The sequence below is a fragment of the Schistocerca piceifrons genome, chromosome 3 (assembly GCF_021461385.2).
Source record: "Schistocerca piceifrons isolate TAMUIC-IGC-003096 chromosome 3, iqSchPice1.1, whole genome shotgun sequence".
NCBI lineage: Eukaryota > Metazoa > Arthropoda > Insecta > Orthoptera > Acrididae > Schistocerca > Schistocerca piceifrons.
Window position 1 is genome coordinate 370,547,863 of NC_060140.1, and position 26,345 is coordinate 370,574,207.

The following is a 26,345-nucleotide window of genomic DNA, read 5'->3' on the forward strand; positions in this document are numbered from 1 at the left end:
GTGCAAGTTGGGTTTCATATGATCAATGTTTTTGATATCCTTGTTGGTTGACATGGAGGAAGTCATTCCATCTGACATATGTTGTCATGTTTGAGTTCAGAATAAATTCTAAGATTCTACAAGAAATCAATGTCAATGATACTGGATAGTAGGTTTGTGGATCACTTCTACTACCCTTCTTGTAGACAAGTATGACCTGAGCTTTCTTCCAGCCTCTGGACATGGTGTTTTTGTTCCACAGATCCAGAATAGATTATAGTTGAAAGAGGAGCTAAATATGCCACAAATTCAGTATAGAATCTGATAAGGATTCCATCGGGCCCTGGAGCTTTGCTTCATTTTAATGATTTTAGCTGTTTCTCAATGTCAATGACACTAATAATTATTTGACTCATCTTTAATGTGACATGAGAATTAAATCAGGGCAAGAATTTGGAGTTTTCCTTTGTAAAGGAAATTTGAAAACGGAGTTTAAAATTTCTGCTTTTGCTTTGCTATCTTCAATTTCAGTTCCTGTCTCACTCACAAGTGACTGGGTGCCAACTTTCATGTCAATAACAACCTTTAAATATGGTCAAAGTTCCTTTGGGGTTTGTGAAAGATCATTTGACAGTATTCTGCTACAATAGTCATTGAAGGCTTCATACAGTGTTCTCTTGACAGCAAAATGTGTTTCACTCAGTATCTCTCTATGTATAATCCTGTGCTTTGTTTTACACCTATTATGCAGTAGTTTTTGTTTCTTTAGAAATTTCTTTACGGTGACTGCATGCAATGGAAGCTTCCTCCTGTCATGAAGTGTTATACTGGGTACATTCTATTGAGCTCAACCATCCTTTTAAACTTGAGCCATAGTTCCTCTACATGCTCCTGTCCTGTGCTAAAAGTTTCCTAATTGAGAAATTTCTATAGACTTTTTTAATCACACCCAGCACTAACAAACCTGTAATTTCTCCAACTGATTGTTGGACGATTAAAGCCTCAATTACTGATTACAGTATGGATGGGGAACTTACACACTAGAAAACTGTAATTTTCACTAAAGTGAAGCGACTGGATGGTGAATGGTGGGGTCAAAGTGGCCCCAGTACAAGCACTGTTGACAACAAACAACATCCTTATTAGCTCTGGCACATGTTGGTTCATAGCTCAGTGAGACAATCACACCTCTCTCATAATAACTCCCCTTTTGCACTCTCCCTGTTCATTTTAAATACTTCAACTTTGTAAGAAATGCAGTCCTGTCAGCATCCTGTGCCCTCTTATGGCCCACACTTCCTGTTCAACAATGTCCCTTTCACTAACTTCTTAGGTGCTTGAATTATCTATGTTGATGGGTACTATTTTATTTCCATCCCTCTCCTATATACACAAAGTACTTTGAGACACTAAACAACATGCTGCATCGAAAACTTCATTATCTCCTAGTGGTTTCACTACACATGAAACACTAACTGGTAAGTATGTCTCGATATGAGCCATTGTAACTTTTCAGTGCCACTAGACACACAATCATGCTAACTAAGACTTCATGTCATTGTTCACTATTCAGCTAAACTGCCCTGTACAACGGATGGTCATTGTGAAAAATCAACATTGACATCAGTCTCCCTCGGCCATAATGTGTTCCCGTTAAGTTCTATTATGCATTGTTGAGGGTCAATTATGGCATGTTGATGCAAAATGTCTAGCCTCAGATCATTATGTAGCCCTTGATTTCATTAGACACCACTTCTACACAATGTTTAAATTAGGCTATCCCTCAATTAAAAATTCACCACTACTGAACTTAATGGTTGTATGTCACTATCCCCTATTGCAAGCTGCTTGTAATGTGATGAGTTGCAATGCCTCCTGCCCACTAACTCTCCTGGGGTCACTGACACATGGAACCCTATGTAAAACAAAATATTATATTCTCCTCAATTCGATTTTACTGGAACTCTTGTCGGTGGTTGTGGTTCGTTATTACGTTTAATGGGTCCTTTTCTCCCTCCTCATCCATGACTCATATTCCCAGATACATATCACCCCTACTGCTACCTCCACTGCTTCACTTGTAGTCCATACTATTCACCTTATTCTTGCATGGCTTATAGTGTTACCCCTGCACATTCAATCACAATAAAAATACATTACGTTATAAGCAAAAACATAAACGTTTGACCCATCACCCCCTAGATATATCAATGTTTATGTGCTCCAATGCTGGTCTCCTTGCTGCAGCACAAAGATTTTTAGGTGCCCCAGTGCGTACCCTTCTCAACATTTCTGGTGCCAAATACCTCAAAAATGCATCTAATGCTTCCTGCTTGGCTTCTTGCAAAATCACTTTATTCAACTCTTTCTTCTATGATAAGTCATGTGTATGTACAATCAATTTGTTAATTCTGTCAGTGAAATCCTCAATCTTATCATTACACCTCCTAGACACCACACCCAACTGTGCACAAAAAAATCCATGCCTATTTTGTTTCCTGTACCTTTGTTCCAGCATTGTCTAAGCTCCTTGAACATATTTTCCTGACACAACACTTCCGTACAACACATAAATGATATTGCTTCACCCACCAAACATAAAATAGCAATCTGCAATAATTGACTATCTGTGAACCTCCTATGTCAGCTGATGACCTGAGAACTTCTAAGAATGCTAAGACATCCTCAGACACTCAACCAGTAAAGCAAGAAACCAGGTTCACAATAGCTGGAGCCATTCCTAAACTTTGTAATTTTTTACCTTCCTCTGGCGAACTGTTACATAAAGTTACCTCATACGCCCCCAACTGAGCCACCTGATTTACTAACAATTCTGTAGCTTGTTTGCTGGTGATACTCAATGTATTCAATGTTTCCTTTGCCTCCTCAGTATTCATTTTACAATAATGATTATCACAATGTGAAAAATAAACATTCAACACTAACACAGTAGAATTCACCTACTTCCTTTATCTACGATCATGAGCCACCTGGACACTCTGCACTGTCTGCTGTGTGTCCCAAATGATTACAAGTGAAACAAATTACCACCACTGACTGATATGGTAAACGAGGCAGAATACCCAAGAAAAGTGCACTATGTACAAAGTCCAGGCACTAGCTATACATCCCTCACATTCCATTCAAATTGAAATAAACCTGCTAGTTCCTCTTGTTTTACAAAAGTAACTTCTGCATAAACATAACACTTATACTACAACCCCATTACTATCACCACATGAAAAAATATGTACCACTCACCTCAAATTCTGGTACTGTATGCTGTGGCTTGGATGGCGGACTACGGGGGTGACATATCCTCCACTGTAGACTTCAGTGACATCAGCATCACTGACATGACCCTGGTAAGCAGCCCGAGTAGTAACACTGTTCACAACAAAGGACATCTTAATTAGCTTTGGCAGATATTGCTTAACATTTCAGTGAGCTGCTACACTGCTTCTCTTGGTGATTATGGTGGCCTCTCTGGGTGGCCTACTCTGGTCCATGTGTGTCCACTGCTCTGCTCAGGATTTGGCCCACTGCTCCTGGGCAGGCATCAGATGGCAGCTGTCACTGTGGCACTTTATTATTTTATTTACACTGAGTCCTCCTCAGGACTCACTGCTGGCAGAAGCAGGTGATGGGGGTAGGGTGGTAGCTCTTGGGTGCTAAGTCCCACCAGGAACTGCTGAAGGCGGTGGAGGCAGTCTGGGCTCCAACCCACAGTTGGTGCTGATGATGCTGTGTTGTCTCAGGGCTAGGTCTGGCCCTGGCATCGTAGTAGTGCTGCAGAACTTGGCAGCAATATGCAGAAGATGACTGGATAATGAGTCAATGACAAATCTCCCTTGTCTCAAAATACAACACTATTCATACCTTTCTGTGGCACAAATGTTTCTCTTAACCTTTAGGCTAGTCATGTCATTCATAACAGAGATCATCCCTGGCGTAAGGATTCACCTTGATTGCTGCAGCAGCTATTGCTGCAATATACTGTTGTTTGTTGTGAGTGGCTCCACTTGCTATGCATCTCATTTACCTGTCTGTTTATCCTACTCCTAAACACTTACCTTAATTACTTCCTATGTTCATGCAAGTCCCTCTGAGATACACCACATAGTCATATGGCTTTCATCCTTTCAGTACCCCATCCAATAACCATTGGAATGTTTCTGGTGCACTTTTCAACCAAAAGGCATCCTTCTACATTGGTAGTGTCCCCTTGGTCCTGAAAATCCAGTCTTTGGTCTATCCTCTGGATCAACTTCTACTTGGTGGTACCCACTTTGCAAGCCCATCGTAGAGAAGTAATGGCATTGTCCAAAATTATCTATTGTTTCTGTGATATTAAAAATCATGTAACCATTTGTTATGGTTTTGTTATTTACATGTCGATAATTGCAATAGAACCAATACTTCTACCTTGGGTACAGTTACAATTCTCCCACAACCTCTCTCCCCCCTCCCAGAGGCTGCCACTTTCCTCTATTATCCCATCAGACAAATTTTGATTGTTGTGAGTGGCTCCACTTGCTATGCATCTCATTTACCTGTCTGTTTATCCTACTCCTAAACACTTACCTTAATTACTTCCTATGTTCATGCAAGTCCCTCTGAGATACACCAGATAGTCATATGGTTTTCATCCTTTCAGTAACCCATCCAATAACCATTGGAATGTTTCTGGTGCACTTTTCAACCAAAAGGCATCTTTCTACATTGGTAGTGTCCCCTCGGTCCTGAAAATCCAGTCTTTGGTCTATCCTCTGGATCAACTTCTACTTGGTGGTACCCACTTTGCAAGCCCATCGTAGAGAAGTAATGGCATTGTCCAAAATTATCTATTGTTTCTGTGATATTCAAAATCATGTAACCATTTGTTATGGTTTTGTTATTTACATGTCGATAATTGCAATAGAACCAATACTTCTACCTTGGGTACAGTTACAATTCTCCCACAACCTCCCTCCCCCCTCCCAGAGGCTGCCACTTTCCTCTATTATCCCATCAGACAAATTTTGATTTATAAATTCCTCCAAGACTGGTTGCAATGATCAAGGTATTCTGTAAGATCTCCAATATACTGGTGCTTCATTGGCTGTCAGAATTCTGTGCTGAGTTATTGGTGTCACAGGAAACAAACTTGTAGAAAAAACCGATCTCAGAATTCCCATAATAACACCTGCATTTGTGCTCTCTCTGTTCATTTTAAATACTTCAACATTGCATGAAATGCAGTCAAGTCTGCATCCTGTGCCCTCTTATGGCTCACACTTCATGTGCAGCAATCTTCTTCATCCAGAATTTCTAACATGGCCAACAATGTTCCTTTCACTAACTTGTTAGGTGCTAGAATTATCTGTGTTGGTGGGTGCTATGTTACTTCAATCCCTCTCTTATAAGCGTACAATACTTTGACTTATTACCTCCTTGTGGTTCCACTGTACATAAAACATTAACTGGAAAGTTTGCTTCCATATGAGCCATTGCAACTTTCCTGTGCCACTATACACACAGTCTTGCTAAGACTTAATGTCATTCTTTGCAGTTCAACTAAACTGCCCTGTACAATAGATGGTCTTCATGGCAAATCAACATTGACAACAGTCTCCCTCAGCTGTAATGTTTTCCCATTGAGTTCTGTTATGCATTGTTAAGAGTTAATTATGGCATGTTGTTGCAGACCACAATGTAGCCCTTGCTTTCATGAGACACCACTCCCACACTCTGTTTAAATTTGGCTGTCCCTCAATTAAAAATTCACTATCATTGACCCTGATGGTAATATATCACTATCCCCTATTTCAAGCAACTTGTAATGTAATGGGTTGCAATGCCTCCTTCCCACTAACTCTCTTGTGACCACTGACACATGGAGTCCTGTGTGCAACAAAATCTTATATTCTTCTCAATTCCATTTTATGGGGAACTCTTGTCAGTGGCTGGGGTTCCCTCTTAAGTTTAGTGGGTCCTTTCCTCCCTCCTCATCCATGACTCATATCACCCCTGCTACTACCTCCACTGTCGTCCATACTATTTACCTTATTCCTCCAGGGCTGAAAATATTGCCTCTACACATACCACGTAAAAACACAATTAAAAAACTTTGCATTAGAAGCAAATGCATCCCACTGACCCCTTACCCCCTATATATGTCAATGTGTTCGTACTCCAATGCTAGTCTCCCTGCAGCTTCAAGATTTTTAGGTGCCCCTGAGCACACCCTCCTCAACATTTCCAGTGCCAATGCTTGCTGCTTGGCTTCTTGCAAAACCACTTTATTCACCTCTTTGTTCTACAATAATTCATGTGTATATACAATCAACTTGTTAATTATATCTGTGAAATCCTCAATCTTGTCATTACACCTCCTAGTCACCACACCTGACTGTTCACAAGAAAATCTGTGCACTATTCTGTTTCCTGTACCTTCTTTCCTCCTCTTCTTCTTCTTCTTCCTTTTTTCTTTTTGTCATGTTCCATAGATCATTTTCCCAATAATTTTATCGATATGATGTGGAACAAGTCAGATTACGATATATATATACACACATGAATAGTGCTAATATTAATATTATTGAACTTTATAGTTCTACAAATGCAACTACATTTAGAACTTTTTTTGTCCAGTTTTGAAACATAAACTCATCCATGGAATAGAAGGAGTTGCCCAAAAGGAATGATTTTAAGCTAGATTTAAAACTTGATCTGCTACCTGCCAGACACTTTATGTTGTTGGGCAAATGATCAAAGGTTTTTGTTGCTGAATAATATACTCCTTTTTGAGCAACTGGCAGCTTCAATAATGCATAGGAAAGGTCAGTTTTGCTCCGGTCATTGTTTAAGCTCCTTGAACATACTCACCTGAAACAATGCTTTTGAACAACACACAAATGATTTTGGTTCACCCACAAAACATAACCTAGCAAGCTGCAATAATTGATTATCTGACAAACCCCCTATGTCAGCTGATGACCTGAGAGCTTCTAAGAATGCTAAGACATCCTCAGACACTCTACCAGAAAAGCAAGGAACCAGGTTCACAAAAGCTGGAGCCACTCCTAAACTTTGCCATGTTTTACCTTTCTCTGGCAAACTGTTACATGAAGTTACCTCATCCACCCTCAAATGAGCCGTGTGATGTACTAACAATTCTGTAGATCGATCACTGGTGATACCTTATGTCTTCAATTTTTCCTTTGCCTCTTCACTACTATTTTTCAAATAATAATTATCACAGCATGAAAAATAAAAATTCAATAGTATCACTACTAGAATTCATCTATTTCCTTTGTCTGCAATCATGAGCCACCTGGACACTTAACACTACCTGGCTGTGTGTCCCAAATGATTACAAGTGAAACAAATTACCACCACTGATATGGCAAACTGGGCAGAATGCCCAAGGAAACTGCATGATGTACAAAGACCAGGCACTAGCTATACATTCCTCGCATTCCATTAAAATTGAGATAAACCTGCTAGTTCCTCTGGTTTTACAAAAGTAACTTCTGCATAATCAGAAACCCTATACGTCAACTCCATTACTGTTACCACATGAAAAAATAAGTCTGACTCACCCCAAATGCTGGTACGGCATGCTGTGGCTCGGATGGCGGACTATGGGGGTGACATATCCTCCCCTGTTGGCTTCAGTGACATCAGCGTTGCTGACACGACCCTGATAAGTGGCCCGAGTCGTAACACTGTTGACAACAAACAACATCTTAATTAGCTTCGGCAGGTATTGTTTCTCTTGGTGACAACAGTGGCCTCTCTGGGAGGCCCACTCTGGTCCATGCATGTCCAGCATGGGGCACATGGAGACTGCACTGCTTGGGATTTGACCCACTGCTCCTGGGCAGGCGTAAGATGGCAGCTGTCACTGTGGCACTTTATTATTTTACTTTTATTTACACTGAGTCCTCCTCGGATCTCACTGCTGGCAAAAGCAAGTGATGTGGGCAGGATGGTAGCTCTTGGGTGCTAAGTCCCACTAGGAACTTACTGCTGAATGTGGTGGGGGCAGCCTGGGCTCCAACCCACAGCAGGTGCCGATGATGCTGTGTTGTCCCAGGGCTAGGAGTGGCCCTTGCATCATGGTAGTGTTGCAGAACTCAGCAACGATACAGAGAAGATGACCTTATGATGAGCCAATGACAAATCTCCCTTGCCTCAGAATACAGAACTATTCATACCGCTCTGTAGCATATTTGTTTCTCTAAGACTCATGGCTAGCCATCTTGTATATAATAGAGACCAGCCCTGGTGTAGTGAATTGTCTTGGTCACTGCAGTGGCTATTGCTGGGCTATACTGTTTTCTGATGTGAGTGGCTGCCTTTGCTACACATCTCACTTATATCTCTGTTTATGCTGTCCTACATCTCATCACATGGATGGCTTCCAGCCTGTGGCTGCTAATGCAATCTTTCTAGTGGGTAATGTACTGATTCATATTACTTTTCAGCTAAAACTTACACCATGGCATTACAAAAGTTTTCTGTTGCATCAGGTGTCAAGTCTGGTGTTTGACAGAGGGAGCTAACTACAGTTTTATGCTCACTCCTGGCACCGAGTCTTGCCCAAAAAATTCCTTTTGCAGTTTCAATATCTACTTCGGTGGATTTGCACTTCTTGTGTATTGTAACAAATACACCACCTCTATTTCCCATTAACCTATCCTTTGAATATACACTTAAATTTTCCCTAAAAATGTCACTGCTATAAAATTAAAGTTTTAATCAAATTTCTTGCTCTAGTATTATGTATGCATCACTGCTTTTCAGCAGTGGTATAAAGGCCTGGCATTTTATTGTGAATGGTAGTAGAAAGTGAACACTTGACCATTTCCAAGATGCTTGTTCCTACACATCAGGCCATAACAATCTACATTTCATAAAAACTGCTTATGTTAGTTATTTTACCCATTTGCACCTGTAACATGAATATAATGATTTTCCATTTGTCTTTGACCTGATTATATACTTTCCTCACTATGTCACGAGCATACAGTGTCACCAGGCGAGCTTCAGTGTCATGATGTGGAGTCATCATAATGCTTTGGATCAGCAGTGTGTCTATAAGGTATTCCTACCACCTCAGTATAAGATTCTAATATTCTGCTACAAGGCAGCATTGTCAAGAAAATTACTGTTTTTAGTGACATGGCGAATTGTGCATGGTGGATTACCACATTGAGCATGAAAAGTTTATTGTAAATTAATTTTAATAACAGACAGAAACACAGTGGCAAATATGCTGTCTATAACAGTACAGCACTTTCTCAGATGACTCATCCAGTGCTACCTCCTGTGTATGAGGGCTGTTCAATAAACAATGATCTTAATTTTTTTTGACAGCTTAACTTTACTCATCCTCATAATTTTGATGGTCCTTCTCAAAGTAGTCTCTCATAAATGTAACGCACTTGTCCCAGCATTTCTACCAGTCTTCAAATACATGCTGAAAACCATTTTTCAAGAGGTCCTTCAAAATCACCTCCACGGTCTTCACCACTGATTCTGATGATTGATAATGCCTCGCACAAAGGTGTTCCTTCATGTTAAGGAATAGAAAAAAGTCACATATTGCTAAATCCAGACTATAGGGAGGGTGAGGGATGCACTTCACGTTGATTTTTGTGAGATATTCAACAACAACATTGGCAATATGAGGCCACACATTATCGTGGAGCAGCACCCAGCCTACTTCACGGAAATGTGGTCTTTTGCACCTGATGTGGACTTACAATGTTTTCAGGAAATCCCTGTAGTATTCTCCAGTTACTGATGTGAGTGCAGGCACAACATGCTGATAAATCATTCCATTAATATCAAAGAATGAGATGACCATAACTTCCCAGTGGAAGCAACCACTCTTGCTTTTTTGGTGGTTGGTGATGAAGGAGATTTCCACACTTCCTCTAACATCAACATGCAGACCTGCATGCGAATGTCCTTTTGTTGGGGAATCAACAGTCTTGGAACCCATCGTGTACAGACATGTGTCATGTGTAATTTTTCTGTCACCAGCATGTGGGTCGCACCCAATGAAATGTTCACTATTTCAGAAAGTGACCTTAAGGTAATTTGTTGATCCTCTCTCACAATGACAGCAGCAGTGTTGACGTTTCTTCCTTAAGAGCAGTAATGCAGCAGTGGGTCAACTTTCCACATGTCACACTTACCATGGACTTGACAGACATATGTCTAACAAATGGGACTGACTGTCACAAAGTAATTGGAACCCAGAGTTCTTCTGCTGTTAGCAAGCCGAGAAGAGTCAACAAAATAAGTTCACAGTTCTCTCAGGACACTAACGTTGTGCATTCTGTCTAGTTTTCATTGGAGCCACAGAGATTGACACAACACTTTGGTAGTAAGCACAGTACCATAAAGTAAATACACATGAAATGAAGCCCACCTGATTCACAACACAACTGTGGGATTGGACCAGAGCACCTAACAGATTATACCAGAGTGCCTAACAGAGACTGAAGCAATCTTTGATGAAATTCTTCAGTTGAGATTTATACACCATTCTGACAGTCTGTGGGCATATCCCCTGCACCTGGTCCATAAGAATGATGGCTCATGTGCTCCTGCAGTGATGCAATGGATTGAATCCTAGAACTGTTCCACATAGTTATCTCACACCTAATAGTCAAGATTTCACAAGTGTTTTTGGCAGATGCAGATATTTTCACTGTTTTGGATTGCTGAAAGGTTTATCATCAAATTCTGGTAGCACCTAGTCATGTATCAAAGCAAGCAATGAATACACCTTTCTGTCTTTTTGAATTCTTCTTCATACTGTTTGGACTACATATCACTGCTCAAACTTCACAAAGTTTCATTGACAAAGTTGTATGGGTACTGACATTTACTGTAATATATATAGATAATATCCTGGTATTCTTTTCTAGCACTCAGTTACATGACAGGCACATTCGTGAAGAATGACATGGAGCATAAGAAGTGTGATCAAAAAGTAAGAGCAACTTTTATTTTTTTTAAAGAATCTTTATTTACTATCAACATCAACTTTGTTCTCTTCATAATAATACCCCTCAGATATAATGCATCTGTGCCACCACTTTTTCCAATATTGGAGGCACTTCTTAAAGTCACTTTATTTTAGGGTGTTCAGCTCTTGCAGCTGATTATGTTTTTATATCATCAATGGTGGCAAAACAGTGTCCATTATAGTTCTCTTCAGCCTCAGAAATAGAAAAGTGTTGCAATGGGCCATGGCTGCAGAATAGGGTGGCTGAGACAACATAATATTTCTGTTTTTTGCCAAAAAGTCATGAACAAGCATTGAGGCATGAGCAGAAGCATTATCATGATGAAATTTCCACGAGTGATTTTGCCACAATTCTGGTCATTTTCTGTAAATTGCTTGACACAAACAATGCATCACTTCCAGGTAGTATTCCATATTGACTGAACAACCATAAGGCAGGAACTCATGATGCACTATCGAGGAAAACAGTGAGAATAAACTTCACATATGACTGAACTTGTTGGATACATTTTTTGTTTTGGTTGTTCAGGCAGTTTGCTTTGGGAAGACTGGGCACTGGTTTAAACATTATACCCCTACAAACCGGTTTTGTCATCTGTTATAACCTTGTTTAGAAGTTCTGGATCACTGTCAACTTCATTCAACAAGTCCTGAGTGATGTATATGCAACTTTGTTTTTGGTCAAAATTCAACAATCTCGGAACAAACTTCCCTGCTACAAGTTTCATGCCCAAAGCATCTGAAAAAATTACTTAGCATGAGCCAAAGGATATGCCAACATCATCAGCAACCTCTCTAATGGTGATTCGGTGATTTTCCAGTACTATTTTCTTTATTTCATCCACATTGTTGTCAGACATTGATGTGCTAGGGCATCCAGGGTGGTACTCGTCTTTAACGTCTTCTTGACCCTCGTTGAAATGTTTATACCACTTGTAAACCCTTGTCTTACTCATAGCAGATATTCCAAAAGCCCCAGTCAACATTTCAAATGTGGTGCTGCACTTTATTCCATGTTCAAGCACAATGTAATGCTATTTCTTTGATGCATCTTTTAGAAAGTTTTCAAAACAGCTGAATGTGCAGGTGTACATCTGAAACTTGTCTAACAAGATGAAAAATTTTTGAAAATCAGATGTATAAAGCCTGTGAAATTAAAAAAAATCCCATTACGTTTTGATCACACCTCTTATAGCCATGGCTTTAAGTCAAACAAAGATAAATGTGTCACAGGCAGGAGTGAAGTAACCTTCCTCACCCATAAGGTCTCAGCTCATGGTATCTACCTGCTATAGGAGAAGTTAGCTGTTTTACATGACCTTCCAAAGCCAAAAGATTACAAATAATGGACACATTTTCTGGGAATGGTGAATTTTTATTGTCATAACCTTCTGGCAACAGCTTCCATTCAAGCACCGCCAACACATGCACTTTTGAATCACAACAACAAGGGCAAACAAATCCTCAAGTGCACTCCAGAAACTTTCTGTTATCTACAGGTGAGCCTCACAGAAGCAGTGCTGCTCACCCACCGTGTACCATGTATTGGTCATCGTGGTACATGCCAGTGATAGTGCAATTGGTGTCACTCTGCAGGAAAAAGACAACAATCATTGACAGCTATTTAAGTTTTCTTTTTCAAAAAAATTATGGCTATGGCAAAGGAAATGGAATGCTTATGACAGGGAGCTGCTTGCACTATATGAGGAAGTGAGGCACTTTCACCCTCAAATCACCCTCATCAATGATAATCTGTACAGACCACAAGCCAGTTGTGTCAATATTTCACATTAGTGATGAGTGTTCCCCTTGACAGTCAGGCGCATTGAATTTATTAATCAGTTTACCATGGACATGTGTCACATTAAAGATGCATGGCCGGTCGCTGTGGTCGAGTGGTTCTAGGTGCTTCAGTCTGGAACGGCTGCTGCTGCTATGGTCACAGGTTCAAATCCTGCCTCAGGCATGGGTGTGTGTGATGTCCTTAGATTAGTTAGGTTTAAGTAGTTCTAAGTCTAGGGGACTGATGACCTCAGTCCCATAGTGCTTAGAGCCATCTGAACAATTTTGAAAGATGCAGAAAACATAGTAACTGACTACTTTTCTCCCATTTGCAGTTAATGTTTAGAACTACAATGATGTCATTTGGTCCAAGTGTCAGATCAACAACTGCAGCTTTTACTAAACCTTCTACAGTCCTTCCACAGGACTGAGATTGAAGCAAATCTTGGTGCCAGGTGGAAATTCTAAAATATGGTGTTATTTCTCACAATGGAGCCCAAAGCCATACATGAAAAGTGGCATTCACCAGTGTCCACAACCTGATACAGCCAGGAACAGATGCCACAACTAAATTATTGACCAACCATTTTGTGTGGCAGTCAAAAAAAAAAAAAAAAAAAAAAAAAAAAAAAAAAAAAAAAAAAAAAAAAAAAAAAAAAAAAAAAAAAAAAAGAAAGAAATTGCGGGCTTGTATGCCTCCTCTGTACCTGTGATTCAAGATGGGATGACACTTTCATGCAGGTATCATGTCTTTCTTTGTGTCTCCAAGATGGCAAAAGCACAAGATGGGCAGAATATATACTAGCTATAGACATATCTGCCAAGACAATTACAATGCAATGAATTGTGTAAACTGCGCAGTTTACAATGCCACCACATTACAAGTCCTGCTGACCTCGGAGTAGTTGAACTGTGGCACTGAACTTTAAAGGACGGCAGCACTTTCTCTGTTCCTTTTAGGAGTATGGACAGCTTATAAATCTCACATTGCTCCATTGTTGGCTGAAATGGTTTATGAGAAGCCATTCTGGATTTTGGTTGACTATGCCACACCTATACCATTGCCAGACCACACAGGACTACCACTACTTGTACAGCAAATTTGGGAACATGTCACAAAGATCCAATGGCCACCTATTTTGTCATGGTGAACATCTGACTTCCATACACAAAGCATTAGTGGACTGCTCCCATGTCATGATATGCACTGATGCTATGCAACATCCTGACAAACACAGCTATGCAACACCCTGACACACCCATGCAGATCTCAACAACTGGGTCAATGCAGAGCTGCTCACTGTCAGCCACACTTTTGTCCACATCTACGACCGGATCAGTGCCACAACCAACAGTCTGCACAAGAGCTGGTGACAATATAGGGTCAAGTACTACTATATCCTGGGTGTCCCACACATTATGAGGGAAAGGGGGGGGGGGGGGGAGAGACTGTTGGGAGTAAAAGATCAAGTTGATAGACATTCCCTAAAAGTGTTGGTTATTCATTGTCTGATTTATTGTTTGCATGTACTGTATGTATATTGCTTTTCATTCCTCAATAAAAGTGATAATCATTATACAAGAAATTAGTGCTGGTATTTATTTGTGCCTAGTAATTTCATCTTCAAGGTTATTAAAAAACAAATATCTTAAAAAAAAGCTTCTGACTGTCATTCAACAAAAAGGTTCATTTCACAAAAATCTTAAAAACAGATAAAGAAAGAAAATGCAATTAATTATCTGCCAATGGCCAAACTTAGTGTCTTTTTCTGTACATTGTGTTATAGCCGTGAGCAGCTAGTGAGTGATGCACGCCAGAGAATGGAGACACAAAGCTGCCAGGTGGGGAAGGCACTGTAGATATCGCTAAACAACTAACAGACAGGACAGACGAACAAGTAGGGGACAACAGACACTACGACTGACCAGGACACAACACAAGGCAAGCAAGCAAGAACTGAGCTGATAAACACAGTGAGACGACAACAACAATGCAGGAACACTCTAAACAATGACAGTATGTATCTCAACACATGGAACCGAATGCAGTACAGCCAAGATGCACACATGAACTATGACAAGTACCAGACTGCTGGGGTAGTGCCGCGCGGCTGCCTAAATACATGTATGTGGGAAACATGACTGGCCGTGGACTTCATGTGGTATAGAGAGTGGTGCACTCACACAACGAGGCACGCGGCGCAGGCATGCGCCAGAGCACAGAGACCGCTAGTGGGTATCCAGGTCTATACCCTCTGGTGCACATTCAACTTCCATGCCTTCCAATACCAGAAATTGTTTAAAGGTCTTTTTGTTGTAGACTATAAGGCTATTCGGTATGTAACATGGTTTGTTCCACATTCCTGGAGGCTCTCCACCATGATAGGGCTTAGAGAACAAGTTGTGTCACTGAATGAAAAAATGTGTGTGACTCTAGCAAATCCAATTTTATATCGGTATGCCTCTTCAAGAGAAACTTATTAAAAACTAACAAAAGAATATGCTTCTGGTATTTTTATTGATCTGTCAAAAGCTTTAAACATTATTGACCATAACATTATCATTCCTGAATTAGTCAAAAAAGTGCAGAGAGGTATCCCAAACCCACAGAAAATGTATTACCTAGAAGACTGGCAGGATACAGTAATAACAGTAATAACCCATAATCAGATCAAAGACAGTGTCTTTAGAACAACACAGCTATTGAATAAATTGTTGATTAAGGGTGGTATGACACAGTGGTCTGTTCTTTAGAACAACACAGCTATTGAATAAATTGTTGATTAAGGGTGGTATGACACAGTGGTCTGTTCTAAGATGTCCACCACTCCTTCTTTCTATTTATGATGTACATTACTGCACTGATGAAAAAATAACTGCTGATAATACCAGAATTTTGTTTATGGCTGGAGATAGAACGACCATGTAATCAGCAGTGGACATCAATGTATTTGATTACCAGATAGTTTCAATAAAATAATAATTGATAAAGAGTCATGTATGACACAAATTTACAATTTTCCCTGCTTCTGCAACACAACATTACAACACTGAGTTTTGTCAACAAATTATTGAAGTGACTTACTGAAGCTTAGGCATTATGAATATATGTACAAAGGAACTTCTTCAGATGTATCTGGAGTGTGAAAGTTCCTGAAACAAAGTTTTCAAAAGCTTTCTATGCTGTATGTGTGTCAAGTATCGATACAAGCAAATTGATGCTGATTATAGCATACAATGCAAACTTCAATTTGTAATTAAAGCCTCAATTAATCTGGGGAAGCTCAGCCACCAGGAAAAAGCTCTCTAGGATACATAAAAGTCTGTCAGTTCCAATTATAACTTGAAGAAATTATAATCATATAACTTCATGGAATGAAACACAATGAAACTGCATAGCATTTCCATGTGTCAACCTGTTCTGTTTGCAAATCACTGTCTTTTAAAAAACGCTGGGGAATAGTGATAAAATAAACATATTGATTGCTACATCACAAAAAACACCTGTTCAAAGCAAATGACACAAAAATACTGCATCATTAAAGAGCTTGCCGCACAACAATTAACCTATCTACTCCTACTAATGTGATTGCCACAGGCTGTGTCAAGTGCTGTGCTATAATAACCTGAGCTGATTACCTGCACTCGGACCCTTTCACACAGGCTCACTTCCTTCAAGCTGAATTATGTGGGCTGTTCTCCTGTTACTGTGCTCAATATTTTGAACATAGCTTGTGAACTACCAACACTGTACAGTCCATACAACCACTCTCTCCAGTTCAACTGTGCTCTTGGTGTAAGCTAGCAGAATTGTAATGTTACTAAACAGCCTCTGTGTAAAAGTAATAAATCTTTAGCAAAAGTTATACAAAGTTGTAAGGAGGCTTCTGTGAAGTACTGCATTAGCAGCTGCAGGCAGGTAGCCACAGTATGGTGACAAGTGGGTCAGAATAACATACAAATAAGCAACTCAGAGATGAGGATAGCCATGCTCAGTGGAAAACTGCATCACATGGCATTAATGACTCCAGAGAAATTTTCTTGTTCTGAGTGATATGGTTAGGTGCTGGGTTTTAGTGAAACAAATGCATGTCAGAGGCATATAAATATGTCTGAATTTTAAGGAAGTGGGCAATTCTTTCTGCCAGAGTCTAGCAGTACCACCAAAATGTCACAGCTACCGTAGACAGTGAGACAACTGGGCACTGCCAGCAGCAGCCATGGGTTTGAAGCTGGATTGCACCGGCCACCATCAGCACTAAGTTCTTCACAGGATTTGATGCCACAGCACTGCTGACCTGTTGTCCCAGCTTGCTGCTGCCAATGCTGAGTTCTTAGTGGAACTTGGTACCTCATTGCCAACCACCATCCAACTGCTGCCAGAGTGCAGCAAGTTGAATCCCGTGAACAGCCATTTCCATGCACTGCCATGGTGATGCTGGAGGAGTCAAGGGGACCTACCGCCAATATAGCAGGGCACCAGCTCAGCATACATGGTGGAGGGCGCTGCGCATACATCAGTGACAGACAGGGACAACTGAGGGAGGCATGTTTCCCTACCTCAGCTGCGATGCATCATGTATTAGAGATAAAGTCATTCTTTTCTGTCAACACTGTTTCCACTGGGCCCTCCAGCCCATCATGATGCTACACGCTGTGGGTCTATATGCATACATTATCATGAAGTGTGAAGGCTAAGGCTTCCAGGAAATCCCACATCATTAAATGTACTGCATGGATAAGTATTAGCAGACTGCATTCGGACACAGTGGGATTCTGAATGTGTCTGCACCTAAATTATATATTCACTAAGGAATGCAAAAAACACAGAAAGCAAATAAAAAGTCCTGTAAACTCTTCACCCACCATATTAATTATGTTATTAAAGTTTAGATATGTTTCCAGAATGAGATTTTCACTCTGCAGCGGAGTGTGTGCTGATATGAAACTTCCTGGCAGATTAAAACTGTGTGCCCGACCGAGACTCGAACTCGGGACCTTTGCCTTTCGCGGGCAAGTGCACTTGGTAGAGCACTTGCCTACGAAAGGCAAAGGTCCCGAGTTCGAGTCTCAGTCGGGCACACAGTTTTAATCTGCCAGGAAGTTTCATATCAGCGCACATTCCGCTGCAGAGTGAAAATCTCATTCTGGAAACATCCCCCAGGCTGTGGCTGAGCCATGTCTCCGCAATATCCTTTCTTTCAGGAGTGCTAGTTCTGCAAGGTTCGCAGGAGAGCTTCTGTAAAGTTTGGAAGGTAGGAGACGAGGTACTGGCAGAAGTAAAGCTGTGAGAACCGGGCATGAGTCATGCTTCGGTAGCTCAGTTGGTACGGCACTTGCCCGCGAAAGGCAAAGGTCCCGAGTTCGAGTCTCGGTCGGGCACACAGTTCTAATCTGCCAGGAAGTTTCATATCAGCACACACTCCGCTGCAGAGTGAAAATCTCATTCTGGAAACATCCCCCAGGCTGTGGCTAAGCCATGTCTCCGCAATATCCTTTCTTTCAGGAGTGCTAGTTCTGCAAGGTTTGCAGGAGAGCTTCTGTAAAGTTTGGAAGGTAGGAGACGAGGTACTGGCAGAAGTAAAGCTGTGAGTACCGGGTGTGAGTCGTGCTTCGGTAGCTCAGTTGGTAGAGCACTTGCCCGCGAAAGGCAAAGGTCCCGAGTTCGAGTCTTGGTCGAGCACACAGTTTTAATCTGCCAGGAAATTTTAGAGATGTTGTTTATAATAAATTGTTTACTATATTATACTGTGTGAACCCAATAACTGTGGGAAATTAATCAACGTTAGCATATCCTTGCGAAAGTGAAACACTGTATGTGTAGGAACTCTTTGCTTGCACTACTTTACAAAAAAATCATTTATTAATTGTGAACATTAGCCTCAGTATGGCCACCAACTGAGGGAACATGGTTTGATTGAAATAAAACTGAATTTGCATCTGACTGCGGAACTGTTAAAGTCATTGGAGAAAGAAGGGAAAAGGGAGTGGACTGAATTGTGTAATCAAATATACACAACAGGTAATTGGCCAAAGGACTTTACAGAAAGTATCTTAATACCTATAGAAAAAAAGAAGAGCAAACAGTGTGAGGAACATAGAACAGTGAGCCTGATATCGCATGCAGCCAAAGTCTTGCTGAGGACGCTCAACAGTAGGCTATATGGAAAGCTGAATTGCATAGCAGGAGATGAACAATTTGGTTTCAGGTGAGGAATGGGAACTAGAGATGCCATTGGGCTACTGAGAGTGATAGGGGAAAGGTACATGGAGAAGGAAAGGAAAGTGTATGTTGTGTTCACTGGTCTTGAGAAGGCTTTTGACTGTGTCAGATGGGACAAACTAAGGAAACATGGAGTTGACAGGAGGGGGTCGGAGAGTGGAGTGTATAAGATTTGCAGATGACATGGTTGTGATGGCAGAGAGTGCAACAGAGATGGAACAAATGTTAGATGATTTAAACACAAAATTAGAAGAATATGGAATGAAGATTAACAAGAAGAAAATGAAAAGCTTGGTAATTGGAGGAAAGGGGAGAAAATGCCACATGAAAATAGGAAGTTTCATTTCAGCGCACACTCCGCTGCAGAGTGAAAAGCTCATTCTGGAAACATCCCCCAGGCTGTGGCTAAGCCATGTCTCCACAATATCCTTTCTTTCAGGAGTGCTAGTTCTGCAAGGTTCTCAGGAGAGTTTCTGTAAAGTTTGGAAGGTAGGAGATGAGGTACTGGCAGAAGTAAAGCTGTGAAGATGGGGCGTGAGTCGTGCCTGGGTAGCTTAGTTGGTAGAGGACTTGCCCACGAAAGGCAAAGGTCCTGAGTTCAAGTCTCAGTCTGGCACACAGCTTTAATCTGCCAGGAAGTTTCATATCAGTGCACACTCTGCTACAGAGTGAAAATCTCATTCTGGAAACATCCCCAGGGCTGTGGCTAAGCCAAGTCTCTGCAATATCCTTTCTTTCAGGAGTGCTAGTTCTGCAGGGTTTGCAGGAGAGCTTCTGTAAAGTTTGGAAGGTAGGAGACGAGGTACTGGCAGAAGTAAAGCTGTGAAGACGGGGCATGAGTCGTGCTTGGGAAGCACAATTGGTAGAGCACTTGCCCGCGAAAGGCAAAGGTCCCGAGTTCGAGTCTCGGTCCAGCACACAGTTTTAATCTGCCAGGAAGTTTCTTATTCTTTGACTGTTCATAGGCTGACATTATTTATTGAATTAGTATAGAGCTCAAAGCAATTGTGTACAACCAAACTCCTGTTCAGATGAGTCATCTAACAGGTCATGCACTCACCTGCAGACAATGTAGCAGTTAGGGCTTGTTTGGAATTGGATTATTATTCTCAATCTATTTTATAATATATTTTGGGACTGGATGTCCCAGTAACTGTTTAGCCTTTTAAACAGTCAGTGTGGGGGCTCAGTGTTATGTTCAGTGTAACAGCAGCAGTAGTTGCAGTTTAATCATTATTGTTGTGCACGACTGTACTCTGATAGAGGCTACAGTATAGATGGTGCTCCAGTGTGTATGCCACTTTCATGTCACTATGTTCTGTGATGCAGTTTATGCTCCAAGTCCAAGTCACCGCATGTTTATGAGAGTTTTCAGAACTGCTCTGTTGTGTGCTCACGTTGCCACCAGTCTATGCTGCAGTTGTAGCAGGCCACTGTTGACCACAGTGTTGCCTCCCACTGTTGCTGTATATGTGCTGTGCCATGGCATTCATATATCACATCGCTGTCTGAGTGTCAATCTTTCTTTGCTGTGCTGCTGCCTTCATGTTCCATGACCAAGTGATGCTGCAGCACCCCAACTGTCTCCGTGTTGCTGTACGGGCTGTGTTGTATCTGGGCTACAGGATCCAAAAGCGCCTCTGTCTCACCCTAAACAACATGTCCATAGTGTTGCTGTAGCATCTCCTCACCACAGACAGTGATTCCTGAAGACACCTTTTGCAGTACTTTGCCCCATAGCTTCTAGCAAGTTATTTAAGATAAGTAACTGCAGCAGATGAATAGTTCCTATTAGTATTTTTGATAATCACCCATGGTTAATGAAGCAGAAAGGCAGAAAGTAATTGTGAGTCAGAAGTAGGGGCTGGTACAAGTTATAGTGGAATACAAGAAGAAATAGGCTGGGTGCCAGGAAGTCAACTTTCTGCCTTTTTGCAATAAATTTCAGAAGAAATTAGAAAAGATGGATTCCAAGATAGGGAACATAGACTCAGAAATTGAGTGTTTAAAACCTGAGATAGTTGGAGAGTTGTACTGCAAAACAGAGACTATGAAATCTGAGCCAATGGAGGATTTGGAATCAAAACTTAATGATAAATTTGAAAATTGAGTGGATACAAAATTTGGGCGTGGACTTTGTGCAAGTACGTTTGAAGAATCACAAAAAGAGATAGAATAGCAGAATTTGATGCTGGAGGGTACAAGAAAAGAATTCATTTTAAAAGAGAATTAACAGGGGTAGAGGCAAAGGCTTACTTATAGAAAGAAGATGAGAAGAGTGAAATAGATTGTGTGACAGAGTAAATATACACCTAGTCATTTAATGGAAAACAGGGGACAGAACTTACTGATTTGTTACCTGGATATAGGCATGTGTTTCCAAATAGACCTGGCAAGGTTGTTTATTTTTAGTATTCTTTGAGAGTGACACCACATGAAGTGACAAAGACAAAACCATTTTCTGATGCTGTGGCAGATAAAGAGGCAATAAGAGCCCAGATAAAGAAGATGTTTGACTGGAATGCAATAGAAGTGGGCAGAATACTGTAATCCCATATTAATTGTTAAAATGAAAAACAGATGTGTAAGAATTGTATTAGACGCAAGAAGACTAAATTAAGTAATAGTTAAGGAGAATGATCAGCCTAAAAACATGACCAAGCTACAGCAGAGTTTCAATTATGTAATACTCATGTCTAATGCAGACTGTACCTTAGGATTTTGACAAATTCTATTGGCTAAAAAAATTAGAAAATGTACAGCCTTTTTGTTTGAAGGGAGAACCTACATGTTTATAGTGGTACTATTTGGAATATCAATATGAGAAGCTGTGTTTGTCAGATATTTAAGTCATGTCCTTGGTAGTGAATTGATGAAGAGGTTGACGGTGTATGTCATGATATCTTCATTACCGTAGCACATGGGACAAGTATTGTAAGCTGCTAGAAGATGTGTTCAAAGCTATTCATAAAGGGGGTATGACTCTTAAGTTCAATAAGCATCAATTTTTCCAGGCAGAGTTAACTTTCGTAGGACATCAGCTGAATCCTGAAGGGATTTACCTGAATAAAGAAAAGACCAGAGGCAGTGAAGAATGTAAGACACCTAGGAATAGGGAATAATTAGCATGTTTCATTGGAATGTGCTCTGTTTACAGAAGATATATGAATGATTACAGTTTAAATTCAACTCATTTATGTAAATTATTGAAGAAGAATGTGACTTGGAGATGGACAATTGAATGCGATGAGGAATTTGAGGCTACAAAAAATAGCTTTTGTAACAGAAATATACTTTTCTATCCAGATATGACTTTACCATTTTGCATTGCAACTCATCTGTCAGATTATGGAGTAGGATCAGTTTTATTCCAAGAAAAGATGGTAAATGGGGAGATAGAACACAGAACAACTGTATTTGCAAGAAGAATGCTGACTGAGCATGAGTTAATGAATGGGACCTCCGAGAAAGAATTATTAGCAGTAACATTTGGGGCTCAGAAATTTAGAGTATGTTCAGAGGGAAGAAAGGAATTGATATTTACTAATTACAAAGCCTTGAGCTATCTGCAACAATGCAAACTGGTGAATAACGGGCTTATGAGATGGGCCCTGTTCTTCCAACAATTTAATTGTAGTATGAGATTCATTAGAGGTGTAGAGAATAATGTAGCTGGTGCCTGACACAGCTGCCACCAAAGGCGAATAACTATGGAAAGTAAAGGGAAGAGAGAGAGGTTCAAATGCTGTGCATGAAGGGGATAGAGGAAGAAAAGTAAATAAAGTCTATATGTAAAGACATGTGGCAGCTGCAGAATGGTGATCAGAGACTGAATTTATTATTGGCTGTAAGGGATTTTAAAAATAAAATGTCTTATAGAGGAATGTTATTTAGATGAAAATCATGGGAGAGAAGGGGTGGAAGCTGTGCTACCTGGATGATCACTTATAAACATAATTAATTACATTCACCAGAGTCATGGACATTATAGTGCACAAAAATGTTTGGAGGTATGCAGGAAAATATTATATTTAACAACTAGTGGAGAAACCTGGTGCTGCCCAGTTATTTATTTATAGCTGTGCATCCAGATCTGCACCACACAGTGTATGGTCTTGTGGTCAATGTTTATTACATCGTATCTCCTGAATTATGAGTGATACAGTGATATGATTTCTTAGGTAAATTCAGAGGCATATGTGGATACTGTCTGCAAAATGTGTTGCAGATGGAGTTAGTAACAAAGAGAGAATAAATTTAAACGTCATGCATGATGCAGCAGCTTTTCATGCACCTCATTGTTTCTGACATCATATATCCTGAACTGTGTATTGTACAATGATATAAATTTGCACTTATAGTCAGTGGTTACATGAATACAATCTGTAAAATGAGTCATGAATACAGTTGCTAGCAAAGAAGTAATAAGCTATAATGTCATGATTCATGCAGTAATTTTACTACATGAACAACAAAAAGAAAGTTAAGCAATAAATAATTTTCCTTTCATCATTCTGTAGGAGTTGTCAGTGAACAAAACAAAACAGTAAAATTTGAAATAAAGCTTATTGCATGTAGCTAAGTGCTGTCATTCCCTAATACTGCATGAATGAAGTGTGAGAAGCTACTTGTCACAGGCTACACATCTTTTTCATTCCCACCACGACCCTTTTGATAGGTATGTGGTTCTTATCCTCACAGCAAATGTCATCTGACAGTAATATATATGTTTACCGAGTTTGGTTAAAATCACTTCAGTGGTTTAGGAGGAGATGTGGAACACACACACACACACACAAATATGTGTGTGCATCCATGCACCCGCACACAAGGAGAGTTGGAAAACAGCTGGCATCATGTGATAAGTGTCACAAGGTAAAATGTAGCATGGTAGCAGTACAAGGAGAAATGCAAAACATATACCAAGCAAATCAGGTGATCTAACAGTGATCAATCTCTTATGGATCATTACTAGCAGGTCTTGGGGAACTTAAATACATTTTAGTAGCACATCTACCTCTATACACTGCAAACCACCCTGAGGTGAAGGGCAGAGGTTATATCCCACTGTACCAGTTATTAGGGGTTTTTTCCTGTTCCACTCATGTATGGAGTGTGGGAAGAATGATTGTTTGAATGCCTTGGTACAAGCAGTAATTATTCTGATCTTATCTTCATGATCCGTATGTGAACTGTATATAGGGAGTTGTAGTATATGGCTAAAGTAATAATTTAAAGCTGGTTCCTGAAACTTTGTTAACAGACTTTCTTGGGATAGTTTACATCTGTCTTCCAGGGTCTCCCAGTTCATTTCCTTCAGTACCTCTGTGACACTCTCCCATAGATTAAACAAACCTGTGATCATTCATGCTGCCCTTCTCTGTATACATTCAATATCCTCTTTTAGTCCCACCTGGTATGGGACCCACACACTTGACCAATATTCTAGAACCAGTGACATGAATGATTTGTAAGCAATCTCCTTTATAGACTGATTGCACTCCTAGTCCATTTCATACCCCTACTACAAGGATACTACATTTTTTGTTTTGTGAAATGCAAAATTTTACATTTCTGAATATTTAAAGCAATCTGCTAATCTCTGCATTGTTTTGAAATGTTATCAATATCTGGCTGAATATTCATGAAGCTTCTTTCACACAGTACTTCATTATAGATAAGTGCATCATATCCAAAAAGCATGCTTTTACTATTGTCTGCAAGGTCATTAACACACAACATGAACAACAAGGGTCCCGAGACAAACCCCTGGGGCACAATTCCTTGTAGATCTCTTCTACTACCATTCTTGTAGATGGGTGTGGTCTGTGCCTTTCTCAAGAACTGGACATGATTTTTTGTTTGAGAGATCTACAGTAGATTATAGTTAGAAGGGGGTAACCCAGCCACAAATTCAGTATAGAATCTGACGGGGATTCCATTGGGCCCTACAGCTTCGTTCCGCTTTAACGATTTCAGTTGTTTATCAGTACAATTGACACTAATACTTATTTTATTCATCTTTTCAGTGGTTTGAGGATTAAATTGGGGCAATTCTCCTGGGATTTCCTTTGTAAAGGAACATTTGAAAATGGAGTTAAGCATCTCAGCTTTTGCTTTGCTAACCTCAGTTTCAGTTTGTCTCTCACTTACTACATACTGGACACGAACTTTGATGTCACTAGCAGCCATTACATATGATCAGAGTTTCTCTGAGTTTCGTGAAACATCATCTGACAATATCCTCCTATGGTAGCCATGCATCACACATTGCTACCTTGACAGACAAACATGTTTAATTCAGCATCTCTCTATGCTTTGTTTTACACCTATTATGCAATAACCTCTGCAGTTTTGAAGTGGACATCCTCTAAGAGATCAGATATATTTTTGCCATTAGATCCAATATGTTTGCATCATGACTGAGATTCCTAATTATCTGTTCTAGATAGTTTTCAGAGGAGGAATTTAGTAAAGTTTCGCAGGATGTTTTATTGTGTCCACCACTAACAAAATTGTCATTTTCAAATTAATTGTTGGATGGTTAAAGTCTCCACTGATGATTACAGTATCATTAGAGAACTTACATACAAGTTAACTGAGGTAGTTGATGTTTTCTCAAAATTTGTCAAATTATAGCTTTTGAGAAAAGCCCAGTTTAGAGCATTATTAATAAATGAGACAGAGATTATTTAGTAAATTTTATGAGGCCAGAACATATTTTTCCTGGTAACTGAGTAGTTTGTTTCACATATATGGGACCCGTTTATTGAAAGATCAGGGATAAATCATATATGGATATCAGTGTACCACCCAGCTAACAATCCTGCTGAGGGTACATGTGAGCACTTGGCAAGTTCTGCAGAACATGCTACAGCAAAAAGCACAGTGCAAGGGTAGGATATGTATCAGCATTTGAGGATTTATTGAATACAGTACAGAGTTGTGCTACGGGTGAAGGGTGAAAGGCCAGAGAATCTGATTGTTGCAAAAATATATTTTCCACCAAAACAAAACCTGATGAATTGAGAAAGAGAAATGTTAGCATAAGAGTGAATGACTAGAAGGGAATTAGAAAGAAAGAGAAGGCATGACAGAAGATGCAAAGAAACAAAATTCAGACTAGGAGATAAAGTATTACAGTAGTCAAAACCAAAGAAAAATCAGGTATTTTTGATGGAGATATTAAAAAACTGCTTCAGTTATACCATGGACCATGTGTGCATAGACCCTAGAGTTTAGTATCCTCAATATCAAAGATACAGTTTGGCTTAAAGACTATAACAGTTATAATCATGCTGTGAGAAATAATGCAGGTAATCTGATATATAA

At 40.1% G+C, this 26,345-nt stretch overlaps 1 protein-coding gene across 3 annotated transcripts in view; it reads right to left on the minus strand.

The window, feature by feature from the left end:
• Nucleotides 1-26,345, minus strand: part of LOC124789590 (cyclic GMP-AMP synthase-like receptor) — a 349,572-nt gene that overhangs the window by 52,853 nt on the left and 270,374 nt on the right. For all 3 annotated transcript variants that reach the window (XM_047256999.1, XM_047256998.1, XM_047257000.1), the window contains 2 exons: nucleotides 7,563-7,688; nucleotides 3,241-3,366 (listed from right to left, as the gene is read on the minus strand). In XM_047256999.1, coding sequence (XP_047112955.1) covers nucleotides 3,241-3,366; nucleotides 7,563-7,688 — 252 coding nt within the window. The remainder of the gene's footprint in view (nucleotides 1-3,240; nucleotides 3,367-7,562; nucleotides 7,689-26,345) is intronic.